Source organism: Perissodus microlepis, chromosome 5, assembly GCF_051167445.1.
Source record: "Perissodus microlepis isolate ML-2025 ecotype Zambia chromosome 5, ASM5116744v1, whole genome shotgun sequence".
In the NCBI taxonomy this organism is placed as follows: Eukaryota; Metazoa; Chordata; class Actinopteri; order Cichliformes; family Cichlidae; genus Perissodus; species Perissodus microlepis.
In genome coordinates this window covers 14,428,031-14,441,531 of record NC_140465.1, presented here as the reverse complement: position 1 = coordinate 14,441,531, position 13,501 = coordinate 14,428,031, and the positions used below count along the sequence as shown (strand labels likewise).

General features: G+C 40.6%; 1 protein-coding gene and 1 non-coding gene across 3 annotated transcripts; both read left to right on the top strand.

Moving 5' to 3' along the window:
• The first annotated feature begins 337 nt into the window (after positions 1–337).
• On the top strand, positions 338–409 carry trnae-uuc (transfer RNA glutamic acid (anticodon UUC)). The gene has a single exon. It is a non-coding gene; the product is annotated as a tRNA-Glu (tRNA).
• A 219-nt stretch (positions 410–628) lies between these two features.
• On the top strand, positions 629–13,320 carry LOC146386873 (matrix remodeling-associated protein 8-like). Of its 2 annotated transcripts, XM_084928061.1 has the most exons (12): positions 629–1,213; positions 1,789–1,815; positions 1,900–2,202; positions 2,956–3,057; positions 3,149–3,282; positions 4,838–5,017; positions 7,779–7,920; positions 10,166–10,324; positions 10,418–10,442; positions 10,524–10,609; positions 10,697–10,768; positions 10,850–13,320. In XM_084928061.1, the coding sequence occupies exons 1-12, from the start codon at positions 1,162–1,164 to the stop codon at positions 10,870–10,872; spliced, it is 1,305 nt and encodes a 434-aa protein (XP_084784187.1). In that variant the 5' UTR covers positions 629–1,161; the 3' UTR covers positions 10,873–13,320. The 2 variants fall into 2 exon arrangements, with proteins under 2 accessions (XP_084784187.1, XP_084784188.1); XM_084928062.1 differs by lacking the exon at positions 1,900–2,202.
• The last annotated feature ends 181 nt before the right edge of the window (positions 13,321–13,501 follow it).

The following is a 13,501-nucleotide window of genomic DNA, read 5'->3' as shown; positions in this document are numbered from 1 at the left end:
AAGCTTTTGATTTTGTGGTTGTTATTATGTGTTTTTACTTGTAAAATTCAAAAACAAGAAAGCACATTGTAATACTGGTATTTGTGAAAAATTAGGAAAAATATAGCTGGGTAATGTTGCCTGAAAACACGATGTTGTTTCCTACAATCATAATTTTTCTTTTTGTCTGAAGACAAATTGTTAATGAAATTTACTGAAGACAAATAATTGTTCCAATTCGTGCAAATCAGAATAACAAGAATACAACTTAACAAAAACAGACAAAGGTAATGATCGTTGGGGGCCATGCGTTTGCGTACATGTATTATGCAACATTATACGGCTGGCATGTACAGTGTCCCATATGGTCTAGCGGTTAGGATTCCTGGTTTTCACCCAGGCGGCCCGGGTTCGACTCCCGGTATGGGAACGGCTCTTTTGTGACGATGGGATTTTAATGTCTTTCACGTGAATGTCGAACTTGGCCTTCGTAGTGACAAAAAGGCACAATGGGCTCCAAGACACGGTATAATTTACCAAATTATTGTGGCCGCTTGTGAGCGGAACCAACCGCTGGATGTCGTCATTGAGCTGAATTAGAAGAGACGATGACCTGTTGATGTGTCTGATTTCTTCATCAGGTTAAATACCCCAAAATATAAAATATTTTGCGCCTATCGAGATTAGTCGTCGTTAAGTTATCTGCTATGCTCTTGGAAATGATTGTTTGGCTTACTATGCTGAGTGCTACTGGAAAAATAGTATGGCTTTTGAAATGTGCTCTAATACGAATACCAATATGCCACCAATGCAAAAGTAATGATGTACAGCTATTAACACAACTTAGTGGAAAAGTAAGAGAATGAAATCTTTAAGTGTAAAAACAAATGTCTCTCTTGAGATTTTTTATTGTAGGCTAATTAGTCGGGGGTTTTGTGAGAGGAGGTTTACTTGGCGGTGTCGGGTTTCATTTCCCGGCTGATTTCAGTTCCGCTCGGTTCTGTTTTGGTTCTGTGGTGAAGCTCTAACTTAATGCTGTGGCAGCGAAGGTCTCTCCAAACTCTGAAATGTGACTAACCTTGACGGGTTGTTGTTGCGAACAGACAGGCTGGACATATTTTCTCATTCTCAGGGCGGACTGCCAGGTGCAGAACACTGACTTATCGGCTTAAAACTGAAAAGATGAAAACCAAGAGGGACGACATCATTTTTCAGACTCTCCTCTTGATCCACAGTAAGTAGGCTGGAGTGAAGCACTGTTTTGCTTTTGTTGCAAGCGTGGATAGACTTTGCATTCGTGAGTTAAAGTATTTTAGAAGTTGGACTCAGCAGTGGAGAACACTCTAAAGAAATTAAAAATATATTTTACTAAGTAACTTTTCCTCGTTTTTCCTTTTTTTCCTGAGGTGAAAGAAAGTTTGAAAGATTTGTTAAAGACTTGTTTGTTTGTTTCTAGTGTCGTTAAGGTATATTGATGTATTTGACCTTTCTGGGCTGATTTTAAAACCAGACTTCCGTCCACACTTACAACGCAGATACATTCTTCGGAGATGAGAACTACTGAGGGAGGGTTAATTTCAATCAGGCCTAACTGCACAGTACAAAAACAAAGCCCAAAAGGGTTTCCAGATAGCAATATATATTAGTTTACACCGGCAGTAAATTGCCTACACACACACGCACACACATACATGCATTTTCAGATGCAGGGACCTACAGATTTGGTCTGAATACCTGTTTAAGTGATTAACCCATTTGCTTATTTCTACTGTTTTTTGTTTGTTTGTTTGTTTTGTTTTGTTTTTTCAGTCCCTGTGGCCTGCTTCTTCACTGCAGGTAGGTTTCTCCTTGTGTGTGTGCACATGTGATCTATGTGTCCATGAGTACTAAAAATCTTACACCCTGTCTGTCCTTTGTCAGTGTCATGTCAGGCTGAGAGCAGCAGCGTGGTTGTGGCAGGTTATAATGTGAGCTCCCGCGCTGGTTCAAAGCTGGTGCTGCAGTGTGTGAGCAGCCGGATGGTGTGGACCAGGGACAGGGTGAGAGATAGGCAGAGGGTGATCCACTGGGATATGTACCGGGCTTATCCGGACTACGCCATGGAAAGGGTAGTGGACATGTTCTCGGCAGGAGAACAAAGGATGTACAACTCCTACAATCTGGGCAGGGTTGGTCTCAACCCGACAGCCTTCAAAGATGGAAACTTCTCCCTGGTTATCAAAGGTCACACACACATACAGACACATTCTGTTTTTGTCTTTCATGTGTAACTGTAACTGGCCAACATTACTTTGTTGGTGTGTCTCACTGTGGCTTTGCTTGTTATGTTCTTATAACAAATATTTCAGATCACATATTAAGTATGTAGACAAATATTTTAAAAGAAAGGTGAATCATTGCCACTGAAATGCAGTTAAAATCAAAGACCATCTAGATATTTGTTAGGGTAGAAAGCCAAATGCATCCTGAAACACTCCCCTCACAATCAGATATCATCCCCTTATCACCTCTCTTCCATGCAGAGGTATGCCTAAATTGCATCAGTGTGACCACTATACTGTTACAGGGCAACCATGTCTTCTAATAGAGGCAGTCGGTCTGGCTATGATTAAAATCATTAAAGCTCTGTGTGGAATTTTTTCAAGTGATTTAGTTCGGTATTTGTCTCTGATTTCCCGTCAGTGCGCAACTGGTCCCCATTGCCACCCCATTACCAAAAACTAAAATGCCCAGTTTACATAGATTACCATCCAATACCAAATCTCAAACACAGAGTCAACAAGGGTTTCACAGATACCTAAATGCCACACAAAGGAATAAATATGAAGCCTCTATAAACTACATTACTTGATAATGAAAAAAAAATGCCATTAAATCTAAAAGGTTTTGGAAAAAGGTTTGCTTTAATATGAAGTTTGCACTTCTGTTTCCTAAGTGGCCATGCTTGATTTGCTGTACTTCTACATGTGATGACAGATGTGACGATGAATGACCGAGGTCTGTACTCCTGCAACCTCCACCATCTCTACTGCAATCTCTACGAGACAGTCAGAGTCCAGCTCAATGTCACTAAATCACGTATGTATCACACTCTATCAGCTATCAGCATGTGAGCTGAAGTACATTAGTATTAATCCACAAACCCCTTTGACTTGTTTTTGCCACAAAGGCCGTAAAGAACAGCGATACTGGGATGGGCATAAGGCTGTGTACGTGGTGCTGCTTGGGAGCACTGCGGTGCTGCCGTGCATCAACCGACGTAGTGTGTGGACAGACTGGAGCGACGAGGAGGAGGATCAGCAGGTGTTTCTACTTGTTTCCCGAGACAGATCAAGAGCTAACATTTGTTTGTAATATTACAATTGACATGTACATGTCCTGGTTAATCTGCTTTGGATTATTTCTTTGAACTGTTTTTCCAGGGTGTAACAATTGTACAGCATACATGTTTAATGACTTTTTAAAAAAACAAAAAACAAGAACTGAGTGCAAATCACTCTTTTTGGCAGAAATGGTAGAGGTTATTTAATTGGTTGATTGAGACATCTTTTAAGCATAGTCCTCAAATTTCAATGAGGTGAGTTCGGGAATTTGGGAAGGCCATTCCAGTTGCTTAATGTTAATCTACTTTATTTATTCCAAAACCAGTTTTGACGTGTTTGGGATCATTTTCCTGTTGAAACACCGAACTGTGTCCAAGTTTCAACCATTTAGCTGATGATTTGAGGTGAATTTGAAGAATTTGGAGGCAATCCTCCTTCTTTCTTATTCCATCTACTTTGTACAATGTACCAGTACCACTAGCAGCAACACAGCCCCAGAGCATGATGGCCACCACCGTGCTTGACAGTTGGTACAATGTTCTTAGGTTTGAAAGCCTTACCTTTAACTCTTCAACCATCCCGCTTCTCATTATATCCAAAGAGTTTAATGTTTGTCTCATCTGACTGTCTTATTTTTCTCCAGAAGGCATTTGACTGGTCCATATGGACAGCTGCAAAAAAGAGTTTATTTTGGAGCAGGAGCTTCCTTCTTGGTCGGCACCCTCTCTGTACATGGTGATTTAAAACTCACTTCACCATGGACAGTGATGCTGGTCTTCCAGCAGTTTCCAGTTAATGTCAGGCTTGATGCTTGGTGATTCCTGGGTTGTTCCAGAACATCTTCACCAATTTCCTCTCATCAGAGGGAAACTGTCTTTGCCCAAACTGACCCAAATTGCCTTTGTCAAGACAGTTTGGGTCTTTGCCCACATCTTGGCAAATTAATAATGCATCCAAATAACTTGTACATACATAAAGTTGTTTTAAGTGATGATTTTGGATTAAGCAGTTGTTTTAGAAATGGCTCCAAGAGACCTTACTTGTGTGAATCTACAGTTCTCCTTGTTAGATTTTCACTGAGTTCCTTGGAGTTTCCTGTTGTTCTGAGTATTGGTCAGTCCAATGGATGCTGCCAAACAAATCCTTTTTATGTTGCCAAAGATAAACTATCAGTTGTCATCAATCATGATCACAAACAAAAAGTTAAGCAAGGGGTTAATAGGCCTTGGCATTGTTAAAAGACATTGTAGAACTTTCAGCACTACTTATTAAAAGATTGAATTAAGTGTGTGTTGACTCGAGGATTTGAGAAAATCCTAAATAAATTCAGAACTTGTGCACCCTGTTCTTGTTGTTTTGTTTTGTTTTTTGTTTTTTGTTTTTTGTTTTAATCCTTAAAGATGTATGCTGTACAATCATTCCACCCTGGAAAAGAAATCATTAAAAGTCCAAAATTATGATTGCATTCATGCTCATAATTAATGTGTAAATGTTTGACTACAACTGTACATTAACTGATATATCTGGCTCTTTAGGTGGTTCACTGGGACCGTCAGGCTCCAGGAATTTCCCATGACCGAGCTGACCGGCTTGTGGACCTGTACGCCTCTGGGGAGCAGCGGAGCTATGGACCTCTGTTCCTTCAGAGGAAAATGAATATCAGCAATCACGCCTTCTCCGAAGGAGACTTCTCACTCACCATATCTGACCTGCAGGTGCGTATGTGTGAGCTTTTTAAAAGAGAGCTACTTAAACAAAAGTGGTATAGGCTCACTTCTCATGAGGTTCATCTGTGCTTTAACAAATCTGTGGTCCAATGCTCTTGGCATAAAAGCGTCTGCAAAAGCGTGTATTTGTGTGTATACATGTAAGCAGTGTTTCCAGAACAGATGAAACTTTCATTAGTAATGCATCTCTTTTCAAGTCAAACTTTATTGCTCCATTGGGGAAAATGAGGTTTTAAACCACAATATGTTGGGCAACCAATGCAGTTTTAAAAAAACCCCAACAGCAACAGTTATTGCCATTTGTTATAATAGCAAGCAGATCTCATAAATCATAACATTTCATTTATATACAGGCTCGGGAAACTTTAGGGAGCCGTTTTCTGGTCAGCTACAAAAAACAATAGGCAGATATTTTCAAAATTAACACAATTTTTTTTCTCAGATATCAGTTGTTGTGTAACGGCACAACTTCTCTGATGCATGAAAACAGATGTGTTTAACATGGGCCTAATTTCTTTCTTTTCTCTGTCTTACATACAGCTGTGGTCAGGCGTTTACATGCACTCATGAATGCTTTTAATGCTTTCTTTAAACTGTCCTGTGTTTCCAGCATTTAATGACTGTGCAACATGTAAAATCTTCAATAACTTTTAAAAAAATAAGATTTTGATGCACAAGTTTAAATTTATTTCGGATTTTCTTGAATTCACAGAGTGCCCTTAAAGGAGCTAAAACAGCTTGTTTCATACAGAGCATGAACTGAGGGGGTGTTTGAAAAAATTAGTATCAACAATTCACTGCTGACTCTTGCACAAATGTATTTTTGACAAATCCCAGATGTTGCTAAATTCTGCTGTTCAACTCTGTGGTGAAAGTAAACAGGTTTGCCTGTTAGTCTATTGAGCAATATTGTTTTTTTTTAGTCTTGCACATGTAGGACCCAAGGAATTGATGGATATTAATAAGTTATGATTATGTCATACATTTTTTTCCCTTTCTGGTGATTTGTAGTTAGTAGCATGGTTCAGCTGTTATTCTCACCATTATAAAGCCCAAAGATCATTAGCTGACTACCCCAGTGTTTCGATTGCACTTTGGATCTGATGTAATGACCGTCATGATCATTGTCAGGTAACGCTTTTAATTCATGGCCAAATTTGTGTCAGGAAACAATTTTTAAGGAGGTGGCGCAGGGAGAAAAGGCTAAGGTATTCCAAATTATAAAAGAACAGGGTCAGGAGAGGGGCACAACAGTGAGTATCTACAGCCATCTGTAAAACATGGTACAGCCTCTGTCATGGTTTCCTGCTGCATTTCAGCCAGTGGTGTTGGGAATCTTGTCAAAGACCCACAGATGTTATTGGACGGATCCATGATGCAATACATCTGGAAAGCATGACAATTATCCTAAACACACTGACGATGCAGTAAAAACATACCTGGATAGAAAAATGCCCAATGCAACACTATCAGTCATGGCCCAGACCTCAACATTATTGAAGCAGTGTTGGATCATTGTGGCCGAGAATAGAACAAAATTCTGGAGAGCTATTCCTGAGAACTACTTTAAAAAATGACCCAAAAAAAAAGCTTTCTTTAGAGAGTTCAGGCTGTGTCGAAGATTAATGGTGGTCATACTAAGTATTAACTTTCAAGCTTATTATTATGTACAAACTGTTTTTGTCTTATGGTAAATGGCCTGTATTTGTATAGCGCTTTACTAGTCCCTAAGGACCCCAAAGCACTTTACACAACCAGTCATCCACCCACACACACATTCACTGGTGATGGCAAGCTACATTGTAGCCACAGCCTCCCTGGGGCGCACTGACGAAGGCGAGGCTGCCGGACACTGGCGCCACCGGGCCCTTTGACCACCACCAGTAGGCAACGGGTGAAGTGTCTTGCCCAAGGACACAACGACCGAGACTGTCCAAGCCGGGGCTCGAACCGGCAACCTTCGGATTATAAGGCGAACTCCCAACTCTTGAGCTTTCAGAGTTCAGCTCTTTTCCTAGCAAAATATGAAGAAATGAGGAATTGCTTAAGACTTTTGCACAGTACTGTATAATCACAGAGCTTTACTCTTATTCAAGAAAGTCTTGTTGTAAAAAAAATCTAAAGGGTCATTCCATGAAAAATGAGTGAGGACCTCCAATCTAATCTTCTCAGAACCAGCTGATTTCTTTTCTACTGTAATTTTACTAGTGTTAATGATGCCACGCAAAATTTTACTGCCAGATTGAGGATTTGCAGCTTGTAAGTCATGTAATATTTTTTTCCAGCAGTTTTGAGCCTGTATCGATCCCTTGTTGAATACAGAGGATAGCTAAAACACATTTAATCTCACAATCTAAGACCAAAATCTTTTTTTTAGATCAGATCAGCCACTGGGATGGGCTTAGGTGGGGTGGCTGTTATCAAACAATCTAGCTACATTTGATTCCGGGCTTATTTTCTAGCCACGATTCATTACACAGTGAAAATAAAATATTGATGTGAAAAAAATCTTTAAAGAGAATTCAATCTTTTAATAAACTTGGATTTAATTTCTATTAAATTCATTATATTTGTATAGTTCATATTGTTAATATTAATACAGTTTGTACTGATGCCCTTTGTACAATCTCTGTCCTATTTTTCACTCTTCTTTGATATTTTCTTCCATTTGTCTGTCTGCTAACAACAACCCATTTTAGGGTTTTGACTTTATATACATATAGTTTAATGTGTATTTGTGTTCTGACAGCCAGCAGACCAGGGGCTGTATTCCTGCCACCTCCACCATCATTACTGCGGTCTCCACGAGAGAAGAGTATTTCAGGTCACAGTGGAGCCTTCGCTGGTTAAGCCAACAATGCCGGCTAAATCACTGCCCAGCGAAGACAAGGGTAACGCACAAACACACAGTCTCTTTCTTCCTGCTCTTGTCAGCATGAGTATCTTAGCAGAGAGAATGTTTTATGACCTGGTGGATTTGAACTATCATGTGTACGATTAGGAGAAGGGGAAACATACACATCTGCTCTTTCCTTCACTCATCCCGTCTTGTTTTGTCCTCATTCACTGACTCACACTCTACAAAAGAAGTAGCAGCAGAGGAAGAAAAAAAGAAAGGGTGTGGGTGAAGAGACCCTCTTCTTTCTTGCACTGTCAGCTTCTTTGATGCCAGGCCTTTTAACCTCCGCCAAAACCCTCTAAGCCTCACCCTCGCCACTTTTCACCTTTGTCTAAATTTCACGTATGTGTGTAGTTGCACATTTAAGGTTTGTAGGGATTGCTTTGTCCACACAAATTTCTCAACTCTTTGCCTGGTCTGAAAAGTTCTTTCGTTGGGTGGACATCAGTAAAAGAGAAAAGACACAGTGGAGAGGAGGAGGAGGGGTGTTTGGCATGATGGCTTGCCAGCAGCCTACCTCAAATTCTTCGAAAATGAGAGAGTTTCTGGTGCATGGGTTTGTTTTTCCAGAAGGTAACTGAAGCAAAGTTGCTAATGGCACATGTATCAATGTGGGAAAATCATTGAGACGGCTTTAGAAATGCCTGTGGCTGAGTCCATCTGTGTGTGTAAGTATGTGTGTGTGCCTAAAGTTCATGCCAAGAAGACTGATCTCATTTCAGTGGAATCTCTTGCATACAGTCACAGGACTGAAGTCCAGATCTGCCCACTCAATTAATCCTTCGCTCCCAGAGCTGTAATAATAAAGTAGGATTTTATCCACGGGAATGGTGCTGGTTTATCTGTTTTGTTGCCTGCTCCTCTGCACTCTCAGACATTACAGTAGTCTACTGCATTATTATGTCTTCTTATCTCTCTCGTTTCGCCCCCTCTGGCTGTCTGCTGCCGTGTTGACTTTGGCTCTCTCCACGCATTCAGCAAGAATTTGTCTCACTCATTACCCCACTTTTGTTTGCCTTCTGCCGGGTCATTCTTATTTTTCTGCTTTGATGAGCTTGCCTGACTTTTTCCCTTCACATATAAAGAAAGGAGCCATTTTCTGCAGCTTTTGGACAAGAACAGGAAGCGTGCCTCATCTGCAAAACAGCTGGTCACACAAGAAGAAAGTCAAACTGAAAGGTAGACAGAGGGAGAAAGAGAGGAAAGAAGAACAAGAAGGGAGCGAGGAATTTGTTGATGAAATGGGGTCGATGAGATGTAGGTCACCCTTTCCCTCCCTCCCTCCCTCCCATTAGAGTTATTTATCCGTGGAGTTTTAGCACCGTCATTGCAGCCAGTTTGAATACAAACACACATGTTCTCATGTCAGGGGAGGAAAAAAGTCTTTATAAAACAATCAGAGGATTTCTAACGTCGATGTGTTTTGTTTTTATGTTTTCTTTTTTGTGGCCATGCGCTGTGTTTGGGATGTCTGCTAGAAATCATTTCTAGCTTTATTCTGTGAGGCATACCTCTGGAGAAACATCTCATCGTCTCCTTCCTCTCCCTCGGCTCTCACTGCTTCCTTCACTTCTCTCGCGCTTGTCGCTTTTCTGTGTTTTACTGCCAGGAAAAGTAAATCAGAGCATGACAGTCTGGATCTCATTTTGGCTTTAATATGTTGAGTCTGAGGTCCGCAGCTGCCTCCTGCCTTGCACTTTTTTAACTCTTTTTTTTTTTTTTTCCTTATGAAGCTAAATGAAACCAGACTCGCCTTGATCCTGTCTTTGTGAACACTCAGCAGAACCGTGCTGAGATAGAAAAAAGACGACTAATTATTTCTCACTTCCATAACGTGTTTTGCATGTCGTACAGCAGGAAATCTAGTACAACATGTGTAGGAAGAAAAAAAAAAAAAAAGCAGGTCTCATGTGAGCCATGCCACCAGATGTACCAGCAATCTCCTTGCTCTCCGCGTGTCTTTATGGTGTAAACACAAAATACTAACAACAAGACGAGTCTCAGCAGAAATCTGTGGGGTTTTTTTTCTTTTTCCTCCAAGTCTTTAGCCGGTACACTGTCCAAAACAAAAAACAATGTGACACTCACGACAGGAGTAATGTCTGTTCTAATGGAAGCTCCGGTCTTGTTTACTACATCTGTAAACCACGTAATGACACACCGGTTTGTTTGTGAGGGAAAAGATGAAGAACAGATGAAAAAGAAATGCTGACTGCTGTCACTCTTCTATTGCTCAGAGACAGCTAAGGCTGAATCACCGCGAGTCATCACCGTCATCCTGCCTGAACAAAGGCACCACTTTCTCCTGCCTTTGGGCTACGTCCTCACCTCCTTCCTGCTCCTGGCATTTGTTGTCCTCATCATCGTCGTCATCGTACGACGACGCACGACCAAAGGTGTGAAGCTGATGGCTGATTTCAGATAAATCACTCAAAATCTGCTTCCCCCCCCCTTCTTTTGAATCTCATTAAATGTTCTTGTGTTTGCAGAAATGTATCCTCAGTCGTATATGGGGTGAGTGCTGACAATACACACAGACACACACACACATATAACCGCTTTCTTCACCCACGTGTGTCCTCCTCACTGTGATAGGTCCAGCAGAAGTCAGAGCTGCTCAGATGAGTTTGAGATGGACGTTACTGAGGTGAATGTGTGCAGCCCGGAGGAAAGAAGATTCGGTGAGTTAAGAGAAAGAAAAGAGTGGAGTGTGAAAAAATATTGGTTCATCTCTCAGATGGGATTATATGTGGTCTTTCTGTGTTTAGACTACAAGAACAACCTGCTGAAAGAAAAAGCCCACGTGAAAACTCAGCCAAAATTCATTGATCTCGACAAAGGTACGCAGACACATGCGAACATCTATCATGAATCACCTGACACTCTCTTCCTCAAACTCAATCCATCTTTCTTTCTTGCAGAGATGCAGAAGTTCTCTAAGTGAAATAAAAGAAATGGAACTGGAGTCACTGGCTGGTCCAGAGGCTGCTCTCCAAGCTAAACACCTCCATACCGTCTTCTGTCCTGTCAGGAGAGATGCCGCAGAGAGAAACGCAGTGTTGCAAAAATCTGTGTTGTGACATTCAGAAAAAGAACACTGAGGTTTTGTGTTGCCAAATTGTAGATATTAGATACAAACAGGACTGTGAAAAAGTATATGCCCCCTTCCTCATTTCTTAGTTTGTTTGTGTATTTGTCACACTTACATGTTTTAGATCATCAAACAAATTTTACTATTAGACAAAGATAATCAGAGTAAATACAAAATCCAGTTTTCACATGGTGATTTCATTTATTAATTGGTTTAAAAAAGAAATATCCAAAAATGCTCTGGGATTCCAGTGAGCCAGAGTGAGAGCCATTATCCACAAACGGAGAAAACTTGGACCAGTGCTGAACCTTACTAGGAGTGGCTGGCCCACTAAAATTGCTCCAAGAGCGCATCGACAACTCAGGGCAACTCCAGGAGTTCACAAAAGAACCCAGAACAACATTTAAAGAGCTGCAGACCTCACTTTTCTTAGTTAAGGTCAGAGTTCATGATTCAACAGTTGGGAAAAAAAATAATAAGACTGAGCAAAAATGGCATCCATGGGAGAGCTCCAAGGAGAAAACCACAGCTGACTGAACACAACAAAAAGTCTCATCTCACATTTGGAAAATATTCTGTGGACAAAGGCTGAACTTTTTGGAAGGTTTCAGTCCCGTTACATGTTGTGTAAATCTAAAACAGCATTTCATAAAGAGAACATGGTGGTGGCAGTGTTGGCTAATCAATGGAACCATTAATTCTGCTCTCTACCTAAAAATCCCGTCTGATCGTCAGTTCATGTTTTCGCAACAGGACAATGGTCCAAAACACACCAGCAAGGCCACCTCTGAAATGTTTAAAAAAGTGTTTTGGAGTGGCCTAGTCAAAGTCGGGACTTGAATCGGATTGAGATGCGTGGGCCAAAATTCCTCCACACTGGTGTCAAAGACTCATCGACAATGATCACAAACACTTGATTGTGAAACTTGATTGCCTAATAACTGGTTGTGCCACATTGAGGGTGAATACTTTTTCACACAGGGCCGGCTTGGTTTGGATCACTTTTTTCCCCTTAATAAATAAAATCATCATTTAAAAATTCAGGTTATCTTTGTTTGATGATCTGAAACATATAGCTGTGACAAATATGCAAAAAAACCCTAAGAAATGAGGAAGAGGGCAAATTCTTTTTCACTGCACTAAGATTGACCTGACTGCGAAAGGAAGGAGAAATGTGTGCACAGATCGCACAGAACTGACTCACTTCTGAGTTGGTGAAGATAAAGTTCCAGCCTGAATCATTATTCCTTTAGTTAGAAAGTTTTTATGCTGATTTTGCTCTTTTTCTTTTCCTCCCAAAAGCACCACTGAAGTGTTACCATAACTCTGCACTGCGTCCAGTAGCTGCTGACTAACTGTATGCTCACTCACCACCAAGCAGAATATGTGAAACGTTCTGTTTTGTATCCACGCTCTGATGCAGATATTTTTTATTGTACACTTGCTTAGTGGACATCACCCTGCTTTTTTCCTCTGTGAATGTAGGAGGCGTGTTTCACAGCAGTTTCTCTTACCCTTTGTTGGACTAGTTAATGAAGATTTAGTCATGTTATAACTAGTATAGCAACCGTCTCACACAACTTCAAACAACGCAGTTAAATCAAAATACAAACCAGCTGCTTAAACAACGCTGTTGTAAATTCTCTGCTGTCACTGCTGCTCTGTTACTGTGTGAAATCAAAATATTGCATTCAGCCAAGTGGCTCCTGGTACTTACAGGCAGGCGTTTTTATTACAGTTAAAACCACAAAAAAATCTGGAAGGTGAAATTTTATTGTTTCCACTCTGTGTGAGAATAGATGTTTACCTCACTTTCTATTTTTGGGCTTCATCTTCGTTCATCCCACAAGTAGTGCCCATTATGGAAAAGGAAGTTAGAGAGCAGAAGTTCTTAGCCATTTAAAAACTCCTGGGTTTCTGCTTTCACTCGTCTGAGCAGATCTTGTACCCCGGTTTTATTATTATTATTGTAATATTCTGATGTTGCTTGCTGTATTTGTATTTGACGGCATCAACTTGATTTCTCTCGTGTGTTGTGCGCCCCCTAGCTTAGTCTGCATTAACTACTACAAAGTAAAATCCCAGCATTACAGTGTCTAAGACATAAAGGAGGACACCATCCTACTTGCAGTACTGGGTGTGAATAACACTCCACTCTTAAAGAAAAAAAGATTGCTGTTACATCTGCTGTGGCTTTTGCTTTTCTCAGTTACTCAGTTTGCCATGCTTGATACTAATTTAACTACCCATTGTTGTGTTGTACTGTACTGCTAATCCAGTAAAAATGAAAAACAAAAGACAGACTGTGTGTTGCTGTGTAGTTTCATTAGTTTGTTTTACCTATAACATAATTTCCAGGTCCAGTGGGGGGGGGAGGCGGCATTTCTAAGCCAGTAGATATGATCTCTCCAGCATTTCCTGCTCTGCCCAGGAGTCTCCTCAAATGACAAAATATCAAATTCAACTTTAAAAATTCAAACAT

Coding starts and splice junctions, on each gene's coding strand:
- LOC146386873 (XM_084928061.1), top strand. CDS start 1,162: ATGAAAACCAAGAGGGACGACATCATTTTTCAGACTCTCCTCTTGATC. Junction 1,214..1,788: donor GACTCTCCTCTTGATCCACA/GTAAGTAGGCTG, acceptor TTGTTTTTTCAG/TCCCTGTGGCCTGCTTCTTC. Junction 1,816..1,899: donor GGCCTGCTTCTTCACTGCAG/GTAGGTTTCTCC, acceptor GTCCTTTGTCAG/TGTCATGTCAGGCTGAGAGC.